General features: G+C 52.4%; 13 protein-coding genes across 13 annotated transcripts; 5 read left to right on the top strand and 8 right to left on the bottom strand.

Annotated features, from left to right (window-relative positions):
• Nucleotides 1–487: 487 nt before the first annotated feature.
• LTS14_009151 (uncharacterized protein) lies at nucleotides 488–1514 on the bottom strand (the record flags this gene model as incomplete). The annotated part of the gene is made up of 2 exons (XM_064841834.1): nucleotides 488–775; nucleotides 1170–1514. 2 exons carry the CDS (start codon nucleotides 1512–1514, stop codon nucleotides 488–490), a joined length of 633 nt encoding a protein of 210 aa, XP_064690669.1.
• A 548-nt stretch (nucleotides 1515–2062) lies between these two features.
• Nucleotides 2063–4011, top strand: LTS14_009150 (uncharacterized protein; the record flags this gene model as incomplete). The annotated part of the gene is made up of 3 exons (XM_064841833.1): nucleotides 2063–2202; nucleotides 2265–3134; nucleotides 3192–4011. The coding sequence occupies 3 exons, from the start codon at nucleotides 2063–2065 to the stop codon at nucleotides 4009–4011; spliced, it is 1830 nt and encodes a 609-aa protein (XP_064690668.1).
• A 104-nt stretch (nucleotides 4012–4115) lies between these two features.
• On the bottom strand, nucleotides 4116–6117 carry LTS14_009149 (uncharacterized protein; the record flags this gene model as incomplete). The annotated part of the gene is made up of 3 exons (XM_064841832.1): nucleotides 4116–5035; nucleotides 5177–5460; nucleotides 5525–6117. 3 exons carry the CDS (start codon nucleotides 6115–6117, stop codon nucleotides 4116–4118), a joined length of 1797 nt encoding a protein of 598 aa, XP_064690667.1.
• A 471-nt stretch (nucleotides 6118–6588) lies between these two features.
• LTS14_009148 (uncharacterized protein) lies at nucleotides 6589–8285 on the bottom strand (the record flags this gene model as incomplete). Its single annotated transcript, XM_064841831.1, has 4 exons — nucleotides 6589–7221; nucleotides 7282–7505; nucleotides 7558–7818; nucleotides 7868–8285. 4 exons carry the CDS (start codon nucleotides 8283–8285, stop codon nucleotides 6589–6591), a joined length of 1536 nt encoding a protein of 511 aa, XP_064690666.1.
• A 574-nt stretch (nucleotides 8286–8859) lies between these two features.
• RRP46 (exosome non-catalytic core subunit rrp46) lies at nucleotides 8860–9582 on the bottom strand (the record flags this gene model as incomplete). Its single annotated transcript, XM_064841830.1, has 2 exons — nucleotides 8860–9303; nucleotides 9412–9582. The coding sequence occupies 2 exons, from the start codon at nucleotides 9580–9582 to the stop codon at nucleotides 8860–8862; spliced, it is 615 nt and encodes a 204-aa protein (XP_064690665.1).
• A 291-nt stretch (nucleotides 9583–9873) lies between these two features.
• Nucleotides 9874–11343, bottom strand: LTS14_009146 (uncharacterized protein; the record flags this gene model as incomplete). Its single annotated transcript, XM_064841829.1, has 3 exons — nucleotides 9874–10266; nucleotides 10318–10770; nucleotides 10804–11343. 3 exons carry the CDS (start codon nucleotides 11341–11343, stop codon nucleotides 9874–9876), a joined length of 1386 nt encoding a protein of 461 aa, XP_064690664.1.
• A 224-nt stretch (nucleotides 11344–11567) lies between these two features.
• LTS14_009145 (uncharacterized protein) lies at nucleotides 11568–12853 on the bottom strand (the record flags this gene model as incomplete). Its single annotated transcript, XM_064841828.1, has 2 exons — nucleotides 11568–12124; nucleotides 12283–12853. The coding sequence occupies 2 exons, from the start codon at nucleotides 12851–12853 to the stop codon at nucleotides 11568–11570; spliced, it is 1128 nt and encodes a 375-aa protein (XP_064690663.1).
• A 241-nt stretch (nucleotides 12854–13094) lies between these two features.
• EFM7 (Protein N-terminal and lysine N-methyltransferase efm7) lies at nucleotides 13095–14083 on the top strand (the record flags this gene model as incomplete). Its single annotated transcript, XM_064841827.1, has 3 exons — nucleotides 13095–13212; nucleotides 13313–13875; nucleotides 13970–14083. The coding sequence occupies 3 exons, from the start codon at nucleotides 13095–13097 to the stop codon at nucleotides 14081–14083; spliced, it is 795 nt and encodes a 264-aa protein (XP_064690662.1).
• Nucleotides 14084–14419: 336 nt separating this feature from the next.
• KTI12 (kti12, chromatin associated) lies at nucleotides 14420–15373 on the bottom strand (the record flags this gene model as incomplete). The annotated part of the gene is made up of 2 exons (XM_064841826.1): nucleotides 14420–15295; nucleotides 15368–15373. The coding sequence occupies 2 exons, from the start codon at nucleotides 15371–15373 to the stop codon at nucleotides 14420–14422; spliced, it is 882 nt and encodes a 293-aa protein (XP_064690661.1).
• A 2401-nt stretch (nucleotides 15374–17774) lies between these two features.
• Nucleotides 17775–19034, top strand: LTS14_009142 (uncharacterized protein; the record flags this gene model as incomplete). The annotated part of the gene is made up of 3 exons (XM_064841825.1): nucleotides 17775–17915; nucleotides 17971–18624; nucleotides 18684–19034. 3 exons carry the CDS (start codon nucleotides 17775–17777, stop codon nucleotides 19032–19034), a joined length of 1146 nt encoding a protein of 381 aa, XP_064690660.1.
• Nucleotides 19035–19639: 605 nt separating this feature from the next.
• LTS14_009141 (uncharacterized protein) lies at nucleotides 19640–20257 on the bottom strand (the record flags this gene model as incomplete). The annotated part of the gene is made up of 1 exon (XM_064841824.1): nucleotides 19640–20257. The coding sequence occupies one exon, from the start codon at nucleotides 20255–20257 to the stop codon at nucleotides 19640–19642; it is 618 nt and encodes a 205-aa protein (XP_064690659.1).
• A 231-nt stretch (nucleotides 20258–20488) lies between these two features.
• Nucleotides 20489–22963, top strand: LTS14_009140 (uncharacterized protein; the record flags this gene model as incomplete). Its single annotated transcript, XM_064841823.1, has 4 exons — nucleotides 20489–20916; nucleotides 20980–22526; nucleotides 22598–22658; nucleotides 22870–22963. 4 exons carry the CDS (start codon nucleotides 20489–20491, stop codon nucleotides 22961–22963), a joined length of 2130 nt encoding a protein of 709 aa, XP_064690658.1.
• A 1973-nt stretch (nucleotides 22964–24936) lies between these two features.
• LTS14_009139 (uncharacterized protein) lies at nucleotides 24937–26907 on the top strand (the record flags this gene model as incomplete). Its single annotated transcript, XM_064841822.1, has 1 exon — nucleotides 24937–26907. One exon carries the CDS (start codon nucleotides 24937–24939, stop codon nucleotides 26905–26907), a length of 1971 nt encoding a protein of 656 aa, XP_064690657.1.
• Between the last annotated feature and the right edge of the window lie 911 nt (nucleotides 26908–27818).

The raw sequence follows: 27818 nt of genomic DNA, 5'->3' as shown, positions 1-27818 counted from the left end.
ATGCTCAGTCGCCGGGCTCTCCAACAGCTCAATAGATGAAGGCTGGGGACAGATTCTTCGGCATCTTTTCCTCCGCCTACACAGTCGTATTCTCGGCATCACCATCTCCCCAAACTTTCCACAGCTCATTCAACCATTCTTGCTGTGCCTCGAAGCGTTTCTCTATCAAAGCATCCGTGATGTCTTTCGCTTGCGGGCTCACAGGATACATCTGAACATGTTCGTGCCCGCTACTGCATGATGTGTAGGCGTCTAATTTGCCCTCCCGTAGCAGAACAATGCAGCTTTCGCAGAAGCACTCGTCGGCGCAGATGCGGCAGAAGTGGTGTTCCTGGTAAGGATTGGAAGTGTCGTCCTGAATCTCAGTGCAGCCATCGCAAGACCACATCTGATGAAATCCAGCATATTTGAAGTTCTCGGGCGACAATTGCTCGTTATCATGCGCAGCGTCCTGACTCTCAGCATCTTGGTTTTCTTCCTGCTCGCCCTATTCATCTCCGTCTTCATCGCGCTCGTTCTCTACGTCGTCTCCGTCCTTCTGCCCTCCAACGTGGAACTCAGATTCGACGTATTTCTCCTCTCCCTGTGCTGCGTCGTTTTCCTGATCATGAGCCTGGACATCCCAAGCTTCGGTAGCGGCTTCCATCCCTTCCACTATCCCCTGGGCACTATCAGTATCCCGGTCCGTATTCATAAGCTCTAGTGGTCTCAGGGTGATGCCCAATGCAACACGCGAGTTGGGAATGTCATTGGCGCAGAGCAGGGTACGACCCAACTAAGCGTACGCTTCTTGGTCTTTCCAAGGGTCATTGTTACTAAGAAGGTGCAATGCACGCTTTAAAGACGGCTTGAAGTATACGACCTACGCCTGCTTTTCCTCGCCTGCATAGTCGTGTAACTATTAACCCATAAACAACGCGGGGTACAATTGTGCGCAAAATAACTATCGTATACTAAGACCTAAAGTTATAGTATCCTCGAGGAGCGCCTATACTTAGGAAGCTACCTAAGGCTCCTTACGCTATATTATAATATATACTAAAAGTAATAATACCTTTAACTCGACTATTATTATAATCTTTACCCTATTTAAGGCTTTATTAGGACGATAATTAGATATTTTAGGTATAGGCGCTCCTCGAGGATACTATCCTTTTCCTAACTTTTACTCTTAATATGCGATAGTTGTTTTGCGTATAATTATATAATGCTCGCACGTATCTTTTGCCTCCTTGCTGGTAATACGCCAAACTGTTTAGTCGAGTGACTGTTAACACCGGATCTTTGCCGTCGGCTTTTGCGGCAATCGCAGCCTTTAAGTAATGCATGCCGAGAATAGCAGCGACCTTATCTCGGTGCCACCAGGAAGCCTGCTGCGTTTCATCGTCGCTTTCATCTATGAGCTCGACGACTTTCTGGCATAGTTCGATAGCATACTCACTTTCGCTTGGGACTTCGTAGAGCCACGATTTGGCGGTGCACAACCTCAGCCTTATCTGGAGATGCACCATCATGGCCTGGTAGCTTCTGAAGACTGGCGGTGCTGTATTGAAGAATGGTAGGCCTGTTGCATTTGTGCGCCGTCCGTACATCCATCCTTCAAAGCCATGGACTTCAGAAATGAAGAAGGCTTGTTTCTCGAGACGCGATCCTTTTCGACGCCCATGCTGGACGACATTGACGAAGAAGAAGATCTGCCTGTTGGGAATGCTACGATCTTACAGCCTACTCATGGCTCATCACGCTCAGGACCAAACAAGCGTTCTCGACTCGGCTTCTGTTACGTGCGATGCGGCAAATCATTTACCGAGAAGCGCTCGCTTGTGCGGCACGAGCACCAGACGTCATGTATAGGACCTGGCGTGAAAGACTACCCTTGCGATATGTGCCCTCGCGTATTCGCGAGAGAAGGGACTCGTAAACGGCACAAAGATGAGAGGCATCTGGGACTCAAGAGGCCACAACCAGAGCCCAAGCGCAGGATCAAGTCAGACCAGCATGCAATCGAATGTGCTGTACCGGCGACCAAGGATACGGCGGTAGCAGCTTGTCTCTGCCCAACATGTCTGCCGAAGTACACACCTGGACCTTCGCCAACTCTGAGGTACCTGACGATAACTTCAGCTATGAGCCCTCAAGCCTGCCGTTCGGAACGTTTGGTAGTCATCGTGATGTAGCATATTTTGTTGAGGAGACGACCAAGTATCCAGCAGTATTGTCCCGAACTACGCCTCAAGCCCAGCGTCCTCTCCTTCTATGCACAGTATAACATCACTACGCTACGACTCAGGCGTGGATCTTCCAGGGTACAGGTCCAGCGACGATAATGCAGTCGTCGGACGTGACTGCACCAGTCCAGATGCTGAGATTGACCTGGAGGAGACAGCTATGAGCAGCGTAGCAGCCCTAAGCTCGGGTACTCACATGCAGTCGAGATCTGGAACATCTGGTGGCGTGCGGCAGGACGATTCAGACTCATGGATGTGGGACCTTTTTGACTTAGACGCCATACCCTCAAACCACATCGACTGGCTTGAGTGGTTCCCACCAGCTGCCGAGGAGCTTGACAACGAGCGGAGTACCGATGACGATGACTTCTCCATACACTCTACACAGTCTCAATCTCGGGCATCCATCCGGAGCATGCTGGGCCGCATGCGCAGCAAACGGGTTGCTGGACCCTACCATCGTAGCAGTACCATTCGTCCGTACCAGCGTCTACTTGAGAACTGCTTGTACTGCTCTGAACCTTGGGAGAGAGAAGACAAGGCGCTTCGTCAACACTTGGACCAACACATACAGGATCTGTTTTCCAAAGCCAACGCATTCTGTGAACATTGCCAAGTCTTGTTCGTGACTCAAGACGCCCTGAATCGACATCAACGAACTGTGGCGCTCAACAGCTGCTGTAGCCTTCCGACAGGTCACTCGGATATCTGTGACGGAAATCCTTGTGGCTTCGACTTCAACCACCTCGAGCTGTACACTGGTCACCATCCCATGGCTGACCTCCGTGCTCAATGGTCAGATCATGATCGCCTCAAATACGGTCAACTCATGCGGGAGCTAGCCTCGCAGGCCACTGCTCTCCGGATCCAAGCGGCAAAGGTAGACATGCATGCCCGAGTACGACGGTGCTTGAGCCACAGGAGCTTGCCGAGCCTACGCAAATGACGACATTCAACCGCTAGCCTCGTACCAAGCATCTTCTCCTGGCTCTCGGAGCCGCATGGAGAAACCTATGATGTCGAAGATCTGCAGCTTTCACTATCCAAATTGACCGTGAACAGCTCCAACCGACGTACGAGTATGAGACGTGGCTTGGCGCGGATAGTGGGCACGCAGCTTGAGCTTGATACTCAGCTGTACTTGTCAGTAGCGAAGAATGACCTACCCAGTGTCGCACGTCTCGTCGAACGTGGGGCAAGCTGTCACAGGGCATTGTTACAGGCGATCAAACGTGGCGACTGCAACGCCGTCAAAGCCCTGTGGGCTGTAACTGGCACGCTCCTTGCCGAGAGCGACCTGACGGAAGCTATAGTCAAATACGGCACTTCAGCATTCAACGCCATTTCAGAGGCCCACATAGAGCTCAGCAGAGCGTGTGCACTTGAGATGCTGTACTTGGCTCTCCACAAAGTGTTCGGCCCAGACGATGAAGCGAACCATGCGCTACTTCGACTTGCTCTGCTACACATCCCGAACATAAATTCTCCAGGTCTGAGCAACGACGCGGTGATGGAGTTGAGGAGAGCAGTCCAGCAGATGACGAACATCAAGCTGCTCATATACAATGATGGAAGTAGTTCACCACTGGCATGGGCCGCGGCCGGCCGTGATATAGAGGCTGCCCGGTTGTTGGTGGCTGGTGGAGCAATCGCAGACCACATCACTGTCCTTATTGTGTTCGATCGAAACCCGGAGCATATGAAGATGGCGTGGGTGGAGGCGTTACTTGGCAACGCCACCGGGCCATCCCAGGCACATGGCTCTCAAATCATGGTGTCATGAGTTCGACTGAGTATAGCTCACATAGCTCTGAACTTATAACGCTTAAGCATCGTTAGCAAGAAATCACCTTCGAGTGCAAGTCGTCTCTTTCATGCAAGACTCTTTCACACAAGATGCATAATATCGTCGCACCGTCCTCTTGCTCTGTGCGCTACAACCCCCTCCCCGAACATAACACCATTGACATAAGCCTGCCCAACTACAAAGTACGAGGCCTCAGATCGCAGATAATGCCTCAATACCAACGGCACACTGCAACCCTGTAGTATGACCACCACATCGTCACTCCTCACGACTTTTGGGCCGATGCCTATGTAGCCCTTGCAGGTGATGAAAAAGCAACGGTTCTTAGACCATCTGCTCAACGCCTCGAGGTAAGCATGCGCAATACTGGCATTTGGCTTTTGGTAATTGTCCTTGATCCGTGGCAAGTGGCCGTGCTCAACCATAAAATGCTTGATAGCTGCATAGCCTGCCTGGGCCTGCTTTTGAGTCATCAGAGCTCTCGCGTGGGACAGTGAAGCGATCAGTGTCAGCGCTAGATCGCCATTATCAAGGTCGGACCCTGGCACCAAATCCTCAATGTGCTTAACCCAGACGAGGAGCCCCTCTGCATTTTCCAGCATACTCGCCACAAACACTGGCGCGACAGAATGGATCTCGTCCAGAATGAAGCCTTCAAGACTAAGCACGTCGAGTCGGCCCTCCATAAAGACATTAGAACCCACGGTGCACGATGGACCACCTGCATGGAACCCTTTGTGATTCAGAGGGAAGTAGTCGACTTCGAGATCTTGCTTGCGCTGCCATTGCGGTATCCATGTGGGCAGCCAATTGGTCTTAACCTCTTCGGTCGTTCTATGGCAGACGTAAAGCAAAGTATCTGCGCTGTTCAGCTCTGCCATCGCGAGCTTGGCGGCATCACAGTAGATATCCCGCACTGCTCGACTGTAATCGGGCGCAATGCCTGCTGGAAGAGCGTCGAGGCCAGGCTTGAATCGTTGGTACATGCCAAGCAGTCTGTCTGTAGTATATAAACGTCAGTGGCTTACTTGAATATGACTGCACAGTGCTCTGCTCGATGACTCTCTTCAGCCGCCGAAACATGGCGAAGGCATAATAGCACGAGAATCTTTGGGTAGAAAGTGGGAGTATGGCGACTTACAGACATGATCCTGGTCCATAGATACATCGTACTGCCGAAGCGTGTTCATCATCCAAAGAAGATTGGTCTCAGCCTGGAACGGAACCTCGAAGATAGAGTCCGCATAAGATGCTACATGTACTGCTCGAGCCAATCCGTGAAGAGTCGTCCGCACCATAGGCTGCGGCAAGGCCTTGCTCTGACTGTAAAGCCATACAGCAGCTCGAAGAAGGTGCGTCAGAGGTATGCTGCTTGATCCGCAATGACATATACTGTCAGGTGCCAGAGCCGCTTCCTGAACAACCCTGGCGGGACATATGTTGTCAGCAATACAACACCGCTACTGACCAAAGACAGAACATCGCATACCATAGCCTTGCGAACCAAGACTTCTCAAACATGCGCGCCATCGCTTCCGGATTGTACTTGACGCTTGTCGGCGGCCTGTGCACGTTCCACCATTGCGGCCAGACAGTCTCCTTGAAGGTCGCAAAGTCTTTGGTCTGCAGCCTAGCCTCGTCGTACATTTCTTCCAGGGCTCGAAAGGTCTGCTTGGCGTTGATGTCGTCTTCACCCAGCCAGACAAAGCCTGCGCACGTATTCGAGTAGATCTCGCACATAAGCTGAACGCAGTAATTACGATCTTCCAGGTCACCCTGGTCGATGCATATGGCGTCGATCCAGACTATTCTCTGTCTGTCAGGGTATCGCATGGCCACTAGCACATTCTTCGCATTGATCGCGACCTTGAAGACTTGGTCGTTGACGTAGATTTCTTCCGAGAACACTGCTTTGCCCCAAGCATACGAAACAGTCTCGTATGGCGGGATTGGGATGCCTTTGAGAGATATGAAGTCGAATGCGCATCGCACGGGCTGCTCAGGTTGGCCCGGCTGAATGATGAGTACTCTTATCTGCTTTTGCGACTGTTCGAGACGAGTGTACACTGGACTCGAAGGCATACTGTCCCGGATATTGCTTACCTCACGATCGCACCACTGGAATGTTTGCGTCGACGATCCTCAAGGAAAGTGGTAACCAGAAGTAATGGCGAGGCTCTATGTCCCGGTCCGACATGTAGTCGCCTATCTGTAGCAATCTGATCACCACTTGCCACGCCATGGTGGCTTGCGTCTTGCGGTCTGTTGCTGTACTATTCGGGCTTGGCACGTCCGGCAACTTATGCAAAACAGATTGACACACCGTACAGATGCCGAATGATGAATGTATGCACGTGCAACTCATGGTCAGATTGATTCGTTCAAAGTGGGGATTCCAAACTTGGCAAACTTGGAAGACATGACTTGGTGGTCTGATCGCCATACCTTCTCGTGGAGTATGTAATTAAGTAGTGAGTGTCTGTGCTTCTCGGTTGTTAGCGGTGGGTGGAGCTGCAGCATTATGTAAGCATGAAGAGCTCTATCCTTTACCGATCAGCCTCTCACACCCAGCACGCAGATACGTCCTCCTGCCTTCGTCTCGTCGCCCGTCCACCCGAACAGAAGTGTAACACGAGTGAAAATCAATCGATCAGCCAGATCCTTCATCGCCCCATGTCCCAGCCGCAGTAGATCTTCGGCCGTTCTTCCTAAGAGCTCCCTCCATGCCATATCGCTCAGCAGAAGCTTTCCGGTTCCCGCAACACCAGTCTCGTCCATAACTTGCGCAATCAGTTTCGGGTTCAGGCGAAGTAGTATATCAGACTCGCAATGCTTACACCTCCCGACCAAGGCATTGGCGAAGAAGGGTATGGTGCAGCACTCGCCGCAAAGCAGCATGTGTCGTTTGGAGCATTCGAGCAATTTGACTTCGGTGATCAGAACGCTTAAGTAGCCTTGGAAAGTTTCCTTGGGTGCTGCACGAGCAAATTCGTCAAGGTCTGCGATGGTGTAGAGACAGCGAAGTGGCCCATATTTGATGGCATGGAGGTCGAAAGGGTTGACCGGGAAAGTAGGGTTGATCGACGCGCGGATGTGTTGGCGGGCAGACCAGGAACGAAGCCAGTCCGCGTCAGGAAGGCGTGGGTTGAGATCGATGAGTGTAGATGAGGTCGCTGACAGATAGGTCTACAGTGTGGAACAATCCGATCAGCATATGCCTCGAGGAACAAGGCTGAGGAGACTGACCGTACGGCTCAGCTTGCACCCTGGACATTGGAGTAGCAGGACTGTCTCACCGGCCTTCCAACCTTGTTCTCTCGTGATGACATCCGACTTCGTTAATGTCTCATCGGCAATACGACCAAACGGCGAGAGAGCTGCGGAGCCCCATAATCCCAGGGTGGCCTCAGCAGTGTTGTCTTGAACATGGACATTCACATTCTCGGTCACAGATTCGTCTTTGCGTGTCACTGAAAACTGTATTAGCATGGTCGCACCAGTCGAAGCACGAGCCGCGCGAACCTCGCTCCTTTGCGCCAATGCTCTTGACTACCACAAGCACTCTGGCGTCTGAGATGTCACAACCGCCATCAATGAAGTTGTGCAAGGTCATTAGTCCTGCCAAAGGCTGGCCAGTGCGGTGCCCTAGAGGGCGCTTGCACAACGTTCCGTCGTCACTTTTCTCATGGATCATGAGATGACAGCTCCTGTCGCGCTCTGGGAACAGTGAGACGAACAGCGGTGCTGTCGTACTGGAGAGAGATCCATTCTCACCATTACTAACTGTGATGAATCAGTCACTGTTCGACGCTCGAACGGAATGACGACCTACCATGATTCGCCCAGACTGACACGAGCGTACCGAGCCCCAGGTCAGGCCGCGCTGAAGCATACCACAAGCGCAGAGTAATGGCACCCGTGTCATCCTTGATGCACAGCTTAACACAGCCTTTAGACGATCGAGGAGTCTTCGGAGTGTTCGCCAGATCGAAGATATTGCAGACCCGGCCCATGAAGGTGACTGCTTTGGGACCAGGATACAGATCGCTTATGTCGCTTTCCTCGTACTCGATTGCTGGCTGCCATGGTGCAGCTGGCTTCGGTCGTGATGCTTCTGCTATCTCGTCGGAGGTGAATCCATCGCCAGGTGGAGGGTTCGATGATGGTACGCTGGCCGTGGTGGGAGAGGAGTTAGGCGTGGGTGGGAAGAATGCTTGGATGAAAGCATCGCCTTTGCTGTTGCCGCCCATGATGTCGATGATGTGGTGACAATAAAATGAGAATTGATACGACACAAAATTAAGATGAGTGGAATGCAAGCCATGTGGTTGAATGAGATGAAGTGAGGTCAATACCTACCGATGTCCATGGCTGCCAAATCTGGCAGGTGCGAGTCGCACTCCTCTCAAATCGCCGATCAGACGACCCCTACGGATGTCTTCTTCGAGCGACTTTATAAACGCACATATTGTAGCATCAGCATCGGCATCAGCATCATGGGAAAGCAGCCATGGTCAACTCCGCCTTACGGATCGTATTCACGGCGATGCGAGCGGTTCAACGTAATCCTCATAGGTCTCGTGTAGGTCGTTTGCATCAGCCAGTGTCCGGTTCGAGTCTTGAAAAGACGTTGAAGGTTGATTTGATGAGTCCAGAGCATGTTAGAGTACTTGGAGATGCTCGTACCATGTCTTCTCCACGGCAGCCATCTCTCACATCACCGTGATACAGTGATGGTGCCAGCACAATTCAACCAGTACCGTTCTTCGTTCGAGTCCGGTGTGATGTCTAGTAGTAGTGTTCGCGTGGTGCAGTCCGCAGCGCTCATGTCGTCTCCCTCCACGCCACAGCAACTCTCGCCCTCTCCTCCAACTCGTGTCTCAACCACGGCGACTTCTCCACCACCCCTCCCGCCATCTCCTCATCACCCGTCGCCGACGCCATAGCAGCGAAACACGTCTTCTCCGCCCTCTCCGCAACACCCTCCCACTCACTCCACGGAAACCTCCCAGCAGACTCATTCAACAACAGTTCCCCACGATGACTATAAGCCATCGCATGCACACTCTTACACCCCACCAACTGCTTCTCGTCCGGCTCCTCCTCATACACCCCACTGTCCGTGACCGTAAACAACGTAGCCACGACCGAACAATCCAAACGCAACCCGCCATCCACGAGTGCCAAGAACGCCGCATTAACCAACCCTGGCAGAACACCCACATCCCTCACCGCTCCCTGCATCCTCAGCGCCGGTGTCTTAGTAATCTGCAAAGTGACCTGTACCAAAGTCCTGGGATGCATGTGCACGAGCAAAATACTCCTCAGCACAGAAGCCACCACACTTTCCAGCCATCGCTCGCGTGGTCCACCTACACCTGCCGCAGGACGGAGGTTTACTGCTATTGCTGCTTCCTCAGCGAGTTCATCGCGGCGTTGGACTTCGATGGGCCCGTTGACGGAAGCTAGAATGGTAAAGAGGTTGTTGCAGTATGATGCTGAGCCGTCGGCGCGGTGGAGGGGGTGGTGAGAGACTTCTGGTACCATGGCGTGTACCGACGATGTTGAGGTGAAGGTGTGCAGTTGGACGCAGACACGAACGTTTTGAGGTCAGTGGGATGGACACAGGACTGAGTGAGGAACGGATTGACAAATGATTGATTCTAGACGTACACTAGCGCAAATTACGCTTGACCCAATCACAAATGAGCTCGTATGTAGACTTCATACATAAATGATCGTAGCATCTGACGCAATCCTCGCTTTCCTAGCATACTCCTGACCGTAGACGATGTACACTCATGACACCCAAGTCCCTCGATGAGCACCGAACCAATCCTACAGCCCAGCCCCATCCCCCTTGACCTCACCCTGCCCAACAAGCCTCTCCGCCTCCTTCTTCGCCGCCGCAATCTTCCTGCGATGGTTCCTCATCCCGATAATCCGGTCGAGCTCCCTCAAACTATAACCCGGACACCCCGGCTGGTCTCCTCCCACAGCTTTACCCGCATTCCTCGTTTCCAGTCTTTGCATCCACGGCGAGACTTTCCCAGCCGTGAGACTTAGTAAGGGCTTTTTGAGCAGATGCTCTTGGAAGGTATTCAGAGCTGAAGTAGGCGTATTGCGGAGTACGAGGTCGCCACGGTCGTGGAAGCGCTGCAGGCGGGTGAGGGTATGCTCCTTGGAGTGACGGCGGCTACTCCGCATGACTATGCGCTCGATCGCTTTGAGCTGGTAGGAAGTGTCAGAAAGTGATATGGTAACGTGGTGGAGATCACTTACACTCAATACTTTCTCACGTGGCCTGATTCCATAGATCACCCACGTGTCCGGCGCGACATTCGCTCTATCGCTTTTTGGAAAGCTCTCCTGGATGAGGTCAATGAAGACGTCCTGGTCAACATGGCGCATGGGACTCTTGTTGAATGTGACTCCGTACATGGCCCAGAGCGTGCTCTCCTCAACTTCTTCATTCGCGCCTTCCTCGAACAGCATTTCCAGCCATAGCTGTGTGCGCATTGGCTCCGGATACAGCCATAGCCCAACGCAGTCCTTGACCGTCCGATCATCGACCGTGAACGGCTTGCGAATGTGATCGTCGAAATCGTAAACAAGCGGTGGTTGACCAGCATCTGGATTCTCGAACCTGACTTTCACGGCCAACTGCTGGGTGGCAAGGATATCGACGACTTTCTCGGGAGGCGTATCGTACGGTAGAGCATCAGTCAACTCCTTCTTCCACGTGATCCCCTTCCATTACAGACCCACGCGCTGGATGCCCTTGGCAGCAAACAGCTTGTACACTAGCTCGATGAACTCATCCTTCTGCAACAGACCCAATTTCTTGTGAAAGATGAAGGAAGCTCCATATACGGCCCATACATCCGCCGGGTTGAGGTAGGCTTCGGGATTTCTTATCAGTACACGGTTGACCCAGAACGCTGAACGGGTCTTGGCGTCGCGGTCCAGAATGTCGACCAGTGCTATGCGATTGAAGTGCAGCATGACGTATTTGTCGATGAATTTTGGCTGTTTTGGTGGTGGTAGCGATGGCGTGTTGAGGAAGTAGCGGACGGGGCTTTTATTCGTGGCTGACGGCAGGCCAGGAATGAGGGATGGTGGTTTTGTGATTGGTATGTCCAGAGGTGGCGGACGCACTCGTAATGGCGGTGGTCGTGGTGGTGAGGCATTCTTGCGGAGCTCTATCGGAGAGTCGATGGCTGTAGATGCCTTTCTTTCCTCGGCTCGGTCGGGGACATCTTCCACGGTTGTGCGAAGGCTCTGCTTCTTCTTGTCCTTACCGGCCATGCTGTGTTAGTCAATATGCTGTGAGCTTGGTGTTGTAAGATCGTGACAGTGCTCGTTGCAAGTACACGAAGCAGGTGCAAGAGCGCTGGGAACACCAAGCTTTCAAGCCCTCCAGAAACGGAAGGAGCGCCTCGTCACATGCACATGCACGTCTATTTGACGAGGGACAGTAAGTAAGCACGACACAAGCAAAAGGTAGATATATGCATACCAAGAACAAAAGTCTAAAACGTGCTTTTCTTCTCATCCATAGGCGTGAGCATTCCCGCCCAGCTTTCCGACCTCCCTCTTCTCCGTCCACGCATCTCCTTCGCCCACTCACTGATCTGATAGCACCATCCTCCCGCCACCAGCACACCACTCACGACATTGACCAGCCTGATGAACAATGCTGGTATACTGCTCCACTCCTCCGCAATGGTCAATTGTATCGGCTCGATATCGAACTTGACGAACACGCCCGGAACGTTGTTCTCCGCTACTGGATGTGATTGCTCAGTGACGGCGTACTGGTTCGTGAACACTGTGTTCTTGCTGTAGCGATGCGGATGTTTCTCCAGTCCATCGGAACCAGAGGAGGGGCTTTCGCCTTGCTGCTTCTTGCTTATGCGGCGGAGGGATTTGGCGTCGGTGGTGTAGATTGTGGGGACCACGGAGAGGTAGTATTGGAATTTGTAGAAGTTTTGCTCAGTACCTGCGACTGTGTTGTCGAGGGGGTTGACTAGAGACGGGTAGAAGGGTCCGAAGGAAAGCTCGTTGATGTGGTGAGAGAAGTTGAAGGCTGAATTTTGTTAGTTGGATACAACCAATGCTCGTGTCGTTCTGCATGCTTACTACTGTGATCCAGATGCTGCCCAAATTCCATATACCCATGCCCTCTGGCTGTAATATGGAAATCACCTTGCACCTTATTACCATGCATGCTCCCATAAATCCTACAACTATCCGCCTCAACTCCTCTAGACATCCGAGGCGTCTTCAGAAACTTCTTGCTCTTCCTCGCCGCCCCCAAATAATCATGTACATCCTCCTCAGCGTACTCCTTGTAGTCCCCAAACCCGGGAAACCCACTCAAATCCAACCTCTCCTCCTTTGTAGCACCGAGCGTATGCTGCTTCCTGTTCAAACCCCACTGCGTCCATGTCGTCGAGTCCTTATGTAAGGCCTGTCCAGCCAGGATCCTATCACCACTAGCATCCTGCACATTCACATGCAAATCATCGCATTTCATCTTCACCACCACGTCGAGATTTATTTGTAAATCATGGCCGACTCCCTGCTCCACGGAGAAGTCATGGGATGTATTGCCATACCAGTATCTTACGACCTCCGTCCAGGCGAGCCAAAGACTTGCACATATTAACACCACGGTCCAGACTCCGCCAGTATTTGTCTTTTGCTGATATGATGGTTTGGTTTTAGGGAACGCATCGAACGCCTTTACAGCGCTCACGGCTTTATTCTCGCCGAAGGCTGAATCATCCAATCCATGATCGACGAAGCCATTCATGACGATGTGATGGATTCGGCAGCGGTATGCTGCGGGTCAGACTGTGCTATCGGGGGAGCATTGGTGTGTGTGTCGTGGCTTTAATGTCGTTAAGCACGTGCGAGTGGACAGCTTTCAGATGCTGCTTTGAGGCTGAACTTCCGATCCTTGCCCTGCAGCAATGGCAGGGGTTTGAACTGTGGGTCTGTGCTGTGTGTGTGTGAATTTGGTTTCGTCTTTTTGTCCACTTCTTGCTCACATTATGTCCAACACAGACGACAGCGATGGAGACGATGGCGCGGCAGGGCTTTTCCAAGAGCCAGAAGACTTTTACCAACCTGAAAAGCAGCCTACAAATGTCGAACATTGCTTGCTAAATGGTAAAGTCCTTAAGCTTCGTCTCGTAGGACATAGTCCACTATGGGTAGGGTTTCAGGAAGTTTCTCTCCTACATTTGGTCATGTCAATACTGATAAACAGATAAGGGACATCTGTTATGGAACGCCGGCCGGACCATTGCCGACTACATTGAGGCGAATAAGGACGATCTCATCAAAGACAAGTCGGTGCTTGAACTGGGCGCCGGTGCAGGACTTCCTTCTATCGTCGCTGCTCTCAATGGCGCAAAGATAGTCGTCGTGACCGACTATCCCGACGCTGATCTGATTGAGAACCTAGAATGGAACGTCAAGCACAATTGTCAACAGATTGCCACCACCCATGCTTGTGGCTACCTGTGGGGTGCTGAGACCAAGACAATCAAGCAGTATCTACCAGCTACGGAACAAGAAGCTGGCTTCGATGTCCTCATACTTGCCGATCTCCTTTTCAACCACTCCGAGCACTCCAAGCTCGTCGCCACCGTGGTCCAAACGCTAAACCGAACACCAGGAGCTCAAGCGTTAGTCTTCTTCACGCCATATCGGCCGTGGCTATACGAGAAGGATATGGCGTTCTTTGATCTTGCCGGAGAAGCTAGTCTCGAGGTCACCAAGATCATGGAGAAGACGATGGAGAAAGTCATGTTTGAGGAGGATCCTGGAGTGAGTATTGACGGTATATTTGGGAGACGTACGATGCGACGAGCTAACCTGCGTGAAAGGATAAATTGCTGAGACGAACAGTGTTTGGGTATAGCTTGCGCTGGTCGCAAACAAGAACTTGAGAAAGGTCCAGCGACCCGACGAACTGTTCGAGAGCATTGTTGAATCACCACAGTCTGCATTTACTTCGCCAAGTGGCTCACCATAGCTCGATGCACTGTGGACGACCGCTATCTTCCGCGTCGCGATGACACTTGGTGGTGTCAGCACAGTCGTACCTCCGACGGCTCGTGCAAGCGCATGGCTGTAAATACGATGATGGCTGCCATTTCAATGGGACAAACCTCTCGGGTGGCTCAGGCACGGGCTTGAAAGCATACGTATCACATGCAACTACGTTCGATCACAGCGCGCAAGGATGTTCAGATTGAGCAGCCAATAGACACACAAGCAGCTAACAGTCTTACAATGAAGATCGCCAGAACTGCAAGACATTCGTGCTCGCTCGACACGCAAGCCTTCTCAGGATGGACAGAAACAACCATCACTTGGAAAAGGCATCGTTGAGGTAGTCTACAAACAGATCTCGTATCCTAGCTTTACTCAAAGAATGCTGCCGGTTCAGCCCAATGAACTGTCTTCGAAGCCTCTGCAATTGTGGCAAAGACGGCGATGTGATCGGTAGTATTAGCACCTCCTGAGAATTAGGCACAATCACCTGCCCACCACCCTCCCCAGCATGGTCCTGCAACCACGTCGTGACTGCTCCGATGACATCCGAGGTAGTCTTATCGAGTTCGTAAAGATAGTTCTGCTCCGAAGCAGGCTTAAGCACAGTCGCAGCATTCGGCCGCACTATCTTGGCCTTGCCATCAGAACCTACCATCGCCTCCCAAATGGCTTCGCAAGGTGGGCCTGCATCATCGAACGGTACAGTGAAGAGCGGCGAATCCCATCTTGTCATCCCGTTCGGTTCCTCGTAGCGAAAGACCAGGTTCTCGAAGAGCTCAGCCTCATACCCCCCCGTTCCAGCTTGCAAAGCCTGATCGTTCAGTTCCTGGCACTTATCCTTCGGGACGCCGACATGAATGACACATGATGGTGTCTGTACGGCTTTGGCCTCGCAGTAGAGTTGGTAACGGAAGCCTTTGATGTAGTTCATGCTATCGGCAATCACGATCGCATCACGGTTTACGTGGCGTTTGATCGCCGAGGAGAATGTCGCTCGAGCATCCTTTTCTGTTCGTGCTGCGGCGTATACATTGCGGTCGATGCCTAGGGACTGGTCATCGATGTGATGGACCTTCAGTCTCTTTACTTTGGGGTCTGAGGATGTGTTGATTCGACTCTCGAAGTATGATATTAGTTGTTTGCTGCGGTATGTCTTGCCACCTGACGGATAGCCTGATATCAGGATGAGCTATGTGAATGTGAGTCAATCTTGACCGTTAACATGATGCCGCATGGATCGACAAGTCGGATTCTTACATACAGGCATCCTTCCACGTCCTTGTTTGTGTCGTGCTGGTCTGATTATGCTCGAGACGAGGAACATGCACGGGACTAGTCACTCAAGCAAGACCAAACTCTGCTCTCCAACCATTGTCATTTCTGTCGGCAACACCGTGGCCTTGTCTCGGAGGCGAACATCGCAAACACAAAATTTCCACTTCCCCGGCCTGATTGTGGGGGAAAAACGACCGAGGTCGGTAATTCACGGCGAAGACCACATGTGAGATCGAAGAGACCACTGTTTCCTAAGAAAACGAAAGGAAGAATCGTAGAACAATTTGTAGAATCGTCTCATATCTTTCGCGGCAGAGTGTTGTCGACGCTATCCTGCTTATCGAGATTGTTCCCGCTACCGATTCCGAGGAAGGGACTACCATATCAGCCTACAAAAGTATTTATCCGTCCTAACAAAATTTTGTCCCTCTGATAACCACGACAATCATCATCCTCTCGGCTTTCCTCTTTCGTCCAGCAACCCTATCGAGAAACCAAGGTCTCACGAATCGAACATCCACGACCACTGAGTCGCCTCGGCTCTGTCATCTTTCCATTTCTTAAAGGACAAAAAGCATCTCACCCATATCTGCCGACCGGCTGTGTGGAGAGAAGGAAGGGGAGACTCCGCATATCGCATCCCGCGCCCACGCCTCATTATTGCCGCCTTAAAGTGTAGATCTGGACCAGACGGCTCGATCGCGATTGCGTGGGACGGAATACAGCCTACTTTGACCTCGGCGTGTCGCTTTGTATCTTCTCCAGCCTCATCCTGATTGTTCATCGGATACTGTATACAACCTCGTTGCAGTCTCGTTCTACAGTGTCGACGACAGAGCACCGGCAGCTTCAAGGATATATTACGGAAGCAAGGGACGATTTTGACGGAAGATCGTCAAGAAATCGCGATTGCGTTACAACTCTCCATCGTCATATACACGAACACGTCTGAAGCCGAGCAAAGGTACCTTCGTACCCGGGAATATACCTAGGTATAACACGAAGATCATCCGAAACACTTTTCGACGCAACCACATCACACATATACAGACACAAACATGGTCGTCGAGACAAGATCACAACGACAAGCCTACCTCCAGCGACCCTCATACCCACACATTGCCACCTCACAATCATCACCTTCCTCAAGCGTCTTCCAAAGCTCAAGTAGTCTCGACTCCCTCTATTCGATAAACGCACCCGGTGCTGCAAACACCTACGCCGGACCCTCACGAGCGTCGCCAAGTATGCTTTCGCAACAAACGCCATTCTCGCATTCAGCACCACTACCTAGTCCGTCGGCGGGAACACAACCGATGCAGTATTTTGGGTCAATAGGCACGCAAACACACTCGCAGCAGCAGCAGGGACAGCAGTATCAGATGCAGGCGCAGGTGGCACAGTACTATCAGCAGGCACAACATCACCAACAACAGCAGCAGCAACATGCGTTCTCGCAGCAGAGTGGAAGCCATAACGGGGCATACGTCGGTCAGAGAGGTAATGGTGGTGGTGCGCCTGCTACGGCACCATTTCTGCAAGACTTTAATTTGGTAGCGGAGGCTGCGAAGAGGGCACAGATGGCTTGTCTAGCGAGAGATCTCGGTGAATGTGGGCTATGATCGATGGTATATGGACGTGTCGACAAGAGTCTTGGCGGGATGGACCATAATTGGGTGGGCGAGATGTCTTGATGGGTTGATGATTAGCGATTTTGAGCGGTGGCATTGCTTTGGCATGCTTGCATCTTTTGGAGATATACACTATTCAGCCATACTACCGTCATATTGAGATGAACTTGGAAATACTTGTCGAAGATACAACTAATCTTCCTTCTGTCGACTGCTTTCCGCTGTTATGTGGTCGTCGGAGCCAGCTTACATACAAGTGGCGGCCAGCTTCATAACAGCATCGCGATGATGTCCAAAATATAGGTCCATGTAATCATGACTTATTCGGGTAGATATTGCGAATCTCCGCCCCCAATAATATATTATCGATGCCGGTGCAGACGGAGCACCTCATACCAGGTCCAAGCTCTTTTCTTCTTGTCACAGCCGACGGCTTGTCCCAGCTTAAGCGATGGGGAGATTGCTTCACACATCTCACGTATCAGAATCGTTCAACTTCAGCAGGGCCGGTTTCTTGCTTCCTTGTGCTGCCTCGGTAATCGTCAGTCTACCATACAGCGCATTTCACACATGCAGCACTTCTCCGACCAATAATTAGCGACGCCGTTGCCTGGTGGCTTGCTATCCGCCCGAGTCCGTATAGCATTACCTCAGCACTAGGCGCATCGCGTTGCTTCACAGCTCGACTCGCTAGGCATACAGTTTGCGACAGGCTTCTTCACCATCTAGGCGCTGCAGTAGTGCGCGCAAGACTCGACCAGCATGAGTTACAACCAGTATTCCGGCTATGGAGGGAACCCATACGGCGGCGAGCAGCAGGGTGGACAGGGTGGTTATGGAGCTTCCAATCCATACGCGAGCGATGCTGGAAACCCCTACGGCGGCGGAAACTATGGGCAAGGTGTAAGTCGCGACGAGAGATCATGGTATAAGCACCTGCGCTGACGCATGACACCAGCAAACCACCCACCAGACAACTCAGCCGGCCGGCCTACAACCACCTCACGCAATGCAACATCAGACGAGCACATACTCTGCGCAAACGCAAGACTCCAACTATAGCGAACCTCAACACACCGGCACACAGTACGGCGCACCCGTCGGCGCACCGCCAATGCCTCACGATGGTGCCAATGGCCAAAACGTCCAATACGTCCAAGCAAGCCGCAATCTGCTCTCAAACTCAGACTTCCTCTCCCGGGTCGAAGCCGTGAAAGCCGATATTCGCACCCTCACCACCCACGTTGGCCAGATAGCCTCTGCTCACCAACGTACTCTCTCTTCACCCGACGCCAGCTCCTCGCAACAACTCGAGTCCATGATTACACAGACACAGGTCCTCAACACGTCAATCAAAGACCAGATCAAATTCCTAGAGACAGATGCCGTGCGATCGAAGGACAACCAGGTGAAGAACACGCAGGTCGGACAGCTGAAGACGAGTTTCACCAAGCAGCTGCAGGAGTATAGGGTCGAGGAGGCGAATTATGAGAGGCGGTATAGAGAGCAGATTGCGCGGCAGTATAGGATTGTGAACCCGGAGGCTTCGGATTCTGAGGTGCAGGAGGCTGCGGATGCGGATTGGGGCAATGAGGGTGTTTTCCAGACTGCTGTATGTCTTCTCGGACTCAGCACCCATGCACAGAGCCTGATATGCTAACACAATTCCAGCTCAAAACCAACCGCTCAGCAACTGCCAACACCGTGCTCGGCGCCGTCCGCGCCCGCCACAACGATATCCAGAAGATCGAACGCACGCTCATCGAACTCAACCAGCTTATGGAAGATCTTGCCACCGCGATCGTACTGCAAGAGGAACCTATCCAGCAGACCGAGATGGCGACCGCGAATGTTCAAAAGGATACCGAGGCAGGAAACGTGCAGCTTGACAAGGGCATCAAGAGTGCGCGAAACGCGCGAAAGCTGAAGTGGTGGTGCTTTTTCATTGTATTGGCTATCATTATTATTCTCGGGTTGGTGCTGGGGCTGTACTTTGGCCTGAATGCTAAGAAGAAGCCTTAGAAAGGCGAACGGATGGGATGGTGTGAGGTGAGGTGTAGTGGGATTGAACAGGGAAGGTGCGAGGGAGAGGAGTACGAAGTGGCCGATGGACGGGAAGAGTCGCGCATTGTACAGAATCTCGAAGCGTGTCTCTGGAAAGCTTTTTTGTTGGCAGTAGAGAGAGTGAAGTGGTATGTAATGGCCCGTATGGCAGACCGTGGTGGTAATAATTCACACTTCTCAAGGACTGTCTTCAGGCGTGGCATACTATGTCGAAATGCATGCAGAGCCAGATCTGACCTGAGCCGCGTGTTTTAATACCAACTGCATCTTGAGGGTGCAAGACACCGGCATCAAGGTCTGCTCTCACGGGCGACGAACAGGGAGACATGGTGACACTAAAGTCCTGTCCCCATGGATCGGACTTTACTACTCTGATTTCCGTTGCCCACCTTGTCAGACCGCTCGCTTCATTGCAAAATCGGGACAGCGAGTGTCTGATTTGCAGTCGCCAGATCGATATGGGATAGTCATTCGTTCAAGCTACTGCCACATGGTTTGTGTGCGCCTTGGGCCAGTAAGTTCAGTCAAGAATCAAAAGCCCGTCACTATCCTATAACGCAACATCATGACATTTTATGCTCTATATACCGTCGCCTGGTCTCCAACAGTATGCAATGAAACTTCTCAGCGTCAAGTTGGCCTTGATAGTCGTTCTCCAGCAGATAATCCAGTTCCTTCTGGAGAAAGCGGGCATCGTCTTCGAGACCTGTGGGCTTCCTGATAACCGTGATCCATTCCCAGTCGTCCTCGGCATACCAGACATCAGTCCCGGCTTGACGGCGCATACTGATACTCAAGGCGCCGTATCCGCGATCATTTATTGGCGACACGTAGCGGATCCATAGAGCTATGTGCTTAAGCAGAGACATGTAGCGAGAGTTTCGCTCAAGCCATACAAGACCTTTTCCGGCGTGCGGGTCCTGCGTGTGTAAGACAAATCGGTTGCACCCATACCATATTGGTAGGGTTTCTTTCCGTATTTGTCTATTCGTACGGGTGAGGGCTGGCTGCACGGCCTCTGACATAGAGTCTTTCTGGTAGTTGTCGAGACGGAACGTGACCAGAGGTTTGTTGCACACAAGTGCATATTCGAAGATCAGGTCACGGAGCTCGGAGGGCAAGGCGGGCAGTCTGCTCTCGGGCTGCTTGGTGAATGAGATGGTTCGGAAAGACCAGTCCATAGTGTATCGCGGTACATCCGGTAAGCCGAAGATGAAATAGAAGATCCAGTATGATGACGGGGTTAAATGTCGACCTTGCGCGGCAGCATTATCAAGTGAATGGTAGTGACTAGTGAGGTCTACAAGCGCTAGAGCGAGAAAGGAAGTACCTGCTCACGCTCACTTGCCAGAATATCGGGTGTCCAACCAGCGGTCACTCATGCACATATCTATCAAGCAAGACATCTCGCGATGCCAACAGACATCTCCACGTTCGCAGCAAAGCAGCTGTCTCTGCTTGACAGCGAGCTTCAAGCAGAGCTGGAAGAGACACAGCTACTTACCTCCACACACGCACCAACAGTTCTTCAACGAGCAGGTCTTGCCCTCCTGAACCTGACAGTCTCTTCTCAACGAACAGGCTTTGGGGGCAAGACCTTACTAGAGCTTTCTCTTGATTCCGCTGTGGGAAGCGGTGAACTACCCGAACATGGTCTCCGGATTGGCGATATCGTGGCGGTTGCCGAACAGCCCAGAGGAGCAGAACGCAAGAAAGACCGCGAGGGCATGGAGAAGAGAGGTGTGGAAGGCGTAGTTACGAAACTACAGAAGGAGGCTGTAACGGTAGCGTTGGACAAAGACGATGCGGAAGCACCAAGTGGTGGCAATAAGCTATGGCTGTACGTAGTCCTTGCATGGGCGGTAAGTATGAGGGCATGGCTGATATATACTTGTCTATGTAGTGTCAAGCTAGCCAATGATGTTACGCACAAGCGTCTCAGTCAGACCATGACCAGACTGCAGAAAATGCAGCCTGCTGAGCACAGTGTTCTCACACAAGTCTTGTTCGGGCACTCTTCGCCTACGCCTATCGCCAAGGATGATCTCAATGCGAAAATCACATGGCATGATCCTTCCTTGAACGAGAGCCAACAAGGAGCTATAAGGTTCGCACTGGCAAGTCGGGAAGTGGCACTCATACATGGCCCGCCAGGTACGGGCAAGACGCATACCCTCATTGAACTCATCCTTCAATCGCTTGATCGTGGCCAACGACTTCTTGTCTGTGGTCCCAGCAACATCAGCGTCGACAATATCGTCGAGCGTCTATCTTCGCACAAAGTGTCCATGGTACGCTTAGGACACCCAGCTCGCCTGCTACCTGGCGTGCTGAATCATAGTCTCGACGTGCTAACGAAGACGAGCGATGCTGCAACAATCGTATCAGACATTCGATCAGAGATGGATGCCAAGCAAAGCTCAATCCGCAAGACACGCAATGGTCGAGAGCGTCGAGCCATCTACGGCGAGCTCAAGGATTTGAGAAAGGAGTATCGACAACGCGAGAGTCGAGTTGTGTCGGATCTTTTGCGCGGCAGCAAAGTCGTGCTAAGTACTCTTCATGGTGCGGGCGGCTTCCACCTCAAAGACGAGAAGTTCGATGTCGTGATTGTGGACGAGGCGAGTCAAGCGCTGGAATCACAGTGCTGGATACCTGTACTCGCCTGTGGTGCCTTGAAGCTTGTGTTGGCCGGTGACCATCTGCAGTTGCCGCCAACCATCAAGTCGTTGAACTCCAAGCAGGCCAAAGCCAGTAAGAAAGCAGCCAAGGCTAATGTAGACGAAGTAGCTACGAATGTGGCGAGTATCAGCGTTGACGACAGTGAGAAGTCTAGGGATGGTAAGAAGGGAAAAGAAGAGGACAACACCCTCGAAACCACTCTCTTCGATCGCCTAATTGTGTTACATGGCGACGGTATCAAACGAATGCTCACGACGCAGTACAGAATGCATGAAAGCATTATGTCGTATCCTTCGAAAGCACTGTACGGGAGCAAGCTTATTGCTGCCGAAAGCGTCAAGGCACGACTACTGAAGGACCTACCATATCCTGTGGAAGACACAGATGACACGCGAGAGCCTCTCGTTTTCTGGGATACCCAAGGAGGTGACTTTGGAGAGAAAACCGAGGACGATGATTCTGGTGCCAGGGGTAAGAGTAGTCTGCTTGCCGAGAGTAAAGTGAATGAGCATGAAGCGGCTATCGTACGCTTGCATGTTGGCAGACTTATCGAAGCTGGCGTCAAAGCAGAGGACATTGCCATTGTGACGCCTTACAATGGACAGCTTGCCCTGCTCTCGCAAACGCTCAAAGACAGGTTTCCAGGTCTCGAGCTTGGTAGTATCGATGGGTTTCAAGGTCGGGAGAAGGAGGCTGTAATAGTCAGTCTTGTGCGAAGTAACCCTGAGCACGAAGTCGGCTTTTTGGGCGAGAAGCGTCGTCTGAATGGTAAGTCTTGCCGAGTCGTTACAACGAAGTGGTTGCAGACTTGTCGCATGCTGACAAAAGCTGGTGCACAGTGGCCATGACCAGGCCGAAACGACACCTCTGTGTGGTCGGCGACTCAGAGACAGTGGGCAGGTATGTTGCATTTCTTCGTTTCAGCCTTGTGCGTGCAGGGAGCGCGATTGCGCGACCAGTGGCGTGCTCGACCAGTGGTTGGTTGCACGTAGAAGGACATAGCACCCAGCATTGTGGACGGTACGACCACGAGCGTGGCTCTTGTTGTACTGCATATGCAGGTACCGGAAATGAGATGTGCGACTGTGGCTGACTCTTTTGTGAACTGCAGAGGCTCTAAGTTCTTGAAGGGGTGGATGGAGTATCTGGAGGAGAATGCGGACTTGAGATATCCTGATCCGAGCGAGCTGCAAGAAGATGGATGAAGTCGAGTATAGTGCTGAGCTTGAGCGCGGGTGATGTGCTACTCGGCTTGCTTACTGGAGACAACACACCATCCCGTCGTGCATTGCCGATTTCGAGGCCGCCAAAGCATTGCCGTTGCAAAAAGCAGTCGTCCGTATCAACAAGCGAAGTCGCGACACTCGGTCGTGCATACAGCTTCAAGGTGGGCCGGACAATGTTGCGCCCCTGCATGATGCATCTTGCATCTAGCTCTAGCTCATATGCGCCCACAGGGTCTGCTATAGGCTTGGCCAAACGCCTACTTCCGCCCGTACACCGCAATCGTCTATACTGCGTTTGAAGAATGCAACAAGATAGCCGGCGAACGAGAAGTGGGGAGCACATGATCATATTGATATTGGTTTAGGCTGATCGCAAGTGTGAGACATGCAGCGGTTCGCAAGCTGGCGTGCTCGATGCGAACTCCGGGTGCTCATTTTTAGCTGATATTTTGACTCCCACGAATCACAGGTTGATGAGTGCAACTTCCATGGGTGCATTTTCTTGACTTTGGGGAATATGGTGGGGAAGTTGAATATATGGCAAGCATCTCACATTAACGCTTTGTGCTTGTCCCAGGCCGCCGTATGTTGCTTGATCGCTTTGGCACCATGCTACCGACTGATGAATGCACTCAACGAGCCCTCCATCGCTCTGCATTCGAGCTGCAACTAAGTGGGGTACGGATCCGCAACAACGAGACTGCCACGCTGTAGCTTTGCGCAATGCAGGTTCGTGCCGGTCCTAGCTCCAGAAGAGGATGTGGTGTACGATTGCGTTTGATGCTAGAGATTCTCGTGGCGGTGGTGGCTTTGACAGTGGGAGGAAATGGAAGTTCGATACTTGAAATTCAGTATACACGTTGGGCCATTGATGCTAGCGTTCGCGGGATAAGCGCAGAGTTACTATACATAGCGTATTGAAAACACGCCGGCTCAGGTTGTGGTTAGAGGTGCCGATACCTATCTGCGATCTTCGACGTTGTCTCACGCCAACTGCAGTTCAAGGCGAGTTCTGATGATCAGAGTTCGGCGTGGGCAGCAAAAGTACGTTTCGGTGAGCTTGATGCTCCGCGGCTTCTTGCTTGCATTCACCAACCCTGCATGCGGATCTTGCAGCTTCAATTTCGCTCCTCGCTGTCATCTTCTCCAATCAGGCCCCTTGGTGTCTGTGCTTACGGCCATGCTACCGACCTTCGCGTATCGCAAGGGTCAGCCGGACGGAAGATGCAATGCACGCCATGGCAATGAAAGGCTGCACCATATCTCCAGTACCTCGCCATCTGGCTGGCCTGATCAGTTGGCAGCTGTACCGAACACGGCTACGCTGGCCGGCCTGGCGATGCAACTATTCCAAGGATGAGGAGCGAAACTCTCCCATTACCAAAGGTGGGCGTGCACAGAGCATGCTAACGGTCGATAGTGGCGTCTCCCCTCGCAGCGCACCGGCGTCACGTCGTCCTGTTCCAAGCGCAAGGGTGGCCTACATCTCATACACACCGTGTGCACTAGTTGCCGTTCCCATTCTTCACTTATACAATCATTATCATTGCTGTGCTGTCTCGCCTTCGCAACCTCACCTAGTCGATGAGGTTTGTGTATCCCATCACCACTACTGCCAGGAGCTGAGGCAGCATCTGAGCGAGCCTGCCAGAGACGCCGATCGTCCATTGCATTCGGCCCCCATGGATTAGAGCAGCCCTACGCTTTGCCGGACCACACTCGTTGGCATTTCGAAACCAAGGGTCGCTCACTTGCAGGAGACTAGAGCTATAGCTGGGCGGCCGTATGCTTTGACCCACTGCATCGTCTACGGAGCTGAACAAAGTCAAGATTCAATGGTCTTGTCCACATAGTCAGTCATTACTGTTCGCAAAACTTCTGTTTGAGCCACTGGCCGGGACCCTTGCTTCGGGTAGTCTGATCAGCCTGTATGGATTCACGTTGGACAGCAAATGGAACGATCGAACAATGGTGCCTACGGCCGCACGCAGAATGTCCTACCAGGATGGACCGCAGACGGCCGGGCTAGCACCGAGTCACAGCGCATTGTGAGAAAGAGGTCAACTCTCGGTGTTCGCAATGCTAGCCAACCATTACCGAGCAGTAGGACTACGCTGCAAGCACAACATCATGGCGCAGCCTACGTCGATGGTTCGCAGGCTAGAAAGAGCTCGCTACGCAATGTTGTACGAAAGATATTCGGGAGACGATCGAAGGAGATTCCGGCAGTGCAGCAGAAGAGTCCACCGAGGCATGCATATCACAGGAGTGAGCCATCTGCGCTTGTCCCACACGTCGAGGAGGCGGACAATGGACCCGACGATATGGCCGTGGCGCAACGAACGTTCTCTGTGCCTCTACAATCGCCGCCTTCCCCAGGTCTGCATCGGACACGATCTCCATACGCGGTAGAATTCCCACATTCCGCCAGGTTGAAGCCTTTGAATCTCGGCGACCCGTACTATGCGCCTGGCAGCCAACTGCGACGTCGCAAGACCATGCCCAGTGTCTTGCTGACCGAGGAGGATGATCCCGATCTGACGAGTCCACCCAAGGACCCCGCTGTGCCGGCCTTCGAAGTCACACGTGATGCGCCAGTGCCGGAACCGGCTCGCGGAAGCACCAGCAGAAGCATGAAGAGACGTTCACGTAGTGCCGATGATTTGCGACAGTCACTTGCTGATAGACAGGAATACCCACCTCGAAAGAGAAGCGACGAGATTCGGTTCTGGCGTGAGAGCTTTCAGGGAAGCGTATTACGTGCAAGCGGGTTCGTGAGCAGAGAGAACAGTAGTATGGGGCTAGAGGAGTCTATGCCAGAGCCTATGCCGGAGCTCAGGGACGAGGATGTGCCAATAAGCGACAATACTGGGCCGATTGATACAAGGCAGTCACGTTCAGGCACGATCGGCACATTCAGGAGCAGTCCGCCAGGGCATGGCCACACATTCAGCCAGACTGATGTTCGGTCAGCTTCCGGCTATGGCACAGAGTTGTCAAGGGACCTGGAAGACCGGGTAGCAAAGCTGGAGTCTGGCCTACACGACTTCCAGCGATCTTTAGCGCGTCTGACAGCCGACCGCAATCGGCAAACTGTCATGGTTGGCGGCATGCCCCAACGACGATCTTCGCTGAACGCCCGCACGCCGAGTATGCTTGCTGATACCTTGTCCGATCCTCTGACTCTTGCATACACGCTTTATGGCCAACCCGAGCAACAGCGACCTTCAACTTCACCCCAGCCGCCAAGGACCCCGACAAGAAATACTGCTCCAAGTCGACCACCCGTGCCGCCATTACCTATGGGTAGTGACCGCATTAGAGAGGCGTACAGCACACCGCCACCGAATACGACACGAGGACCAACAAGTCACCCCGTACAGGCACGCCAATCTGATACGAGCGAGAACAACTCCGATGGGCAGCCTCAGCCATATACTTTCCGATCGCTATACGAGATGCTGACCGACGAGCGCTCCGCCCGTCGACGGCTTGAGGGTCAACTTCGCGGCATGCGCCAAGAAATCAGTGATCTGCAGTACCACGTCTCCAGCTCCCAGGTCCAGAGTCAACGAAGTAGTTTTGTGCCCATGGAGCCAGTAGCTGGATCGAGCCGGATACGGGATTTGCTGCGTGAGACTGAGCAGTCACCGCCCGGCAGCTCTTCAGTAACGCAATATCCGCACTTGCCGCAGCTGCAGCAGCCGTCCCAGGCTTTGCGGGACTCTGGCAACACAGTCTTTACCACTAGCACGGGAGGTCGAGGAGGCCTCATGAGCAGGTTTAGTCACTCTGATAGCGAGGCAGGGGCTATGGCCGATTCGACAGATGATTTGGAGACACCATATGAGGCGTACCAGACGCCTTTGGAGGAACGACACAGGACTCCGTTTGGTACTGTTGGCGAGATTGATATGTTCTAGAATTAGTTTGATGTTGGCGGGTAATGCTTTTGGTATTTGCATGGCGCGAGAGGAGATCTGGATTTACTTTGATCATGATTGGTGTGGGATGGGAATTTGCATTCTGTTGTATGATACCCATGTCTGAGAAGGCTATTTGTTCTGTAGAGAAGCTGGATGTCGATATCCACAAATCTGATGTAGCTATTGGCAAAGACATCGCACATATTTCGACGTCCTAATCAGGTCGAGCCAATCTATACCGACGGAGTGACCGTGCTACCGTGCTTTCCCAGTCTAACGCCACAACGGGAAGGCACAACAGATCCGGCAGCTTCCTGTAGTGACCGACAGCTAGCGTTCACACGCGAACATAGCCGTCTCAGTGGATATAGATTCTGCAATAGAATATTAGTGGCCGCTGTCGATTATTGGTTCACCTCAGTCATGCTCGAAACCATCGAAGTCATTCGAGTCTAGATCCCGGCTCGCAGCCAAGCCCGCTGATCTTACCTCACCTCATCACGAAACAACTGATCGAACGATTTGCACTCTACCAAACAAATCAGAAGTACAGACATAGCGCATTAACGCTCATTAAGGCTTTGCTCCATCGGAAAAAGGGGAACTGTTGCCGCGAAAACACTTCGTCCGCCGGTCTCTACCGCCACCGAACCAGAGTTTGGATTCATCGCCCGGCTTACGTTCCGCTAACGTGCTCATATTTGCGCAGGCCCGTTACGACAGTCTCGAAAGCACTTCAGACGGATCACTGTGTGCACGACTTTGAACCATACCGGCGGCTCCAAATCTTTTTCGCCACGTTCTGCGTTATTAGGCCCCTGGAACAAGGCCAATGCGCACGACCCAGATCCATCTCTTGGCTACCGGACACCTCACGTGCAGGCACTTCTGCCGGAATCGCGGTGTTC

Source organism: Recurvomyces mirabilis (assembly GCF_035927965.1).
Source record: "Recurvomyces mirabilis strain CCFEE 5264 chromosome Unknown scaffold_29, whole genome shotgun sequence".
In the NCBI taxonomy this organism is placed as follows: Eukaryota; Fungi; Ascomycota; class Dothideomycetes; order Mycosphaerellales; family Teratosphaeriaceae; genus Recurvomyces; species Recurvomyces mirabilis.
This window is presented reverse-complemented; position numbering and strand designations above follow the sequence as displayed.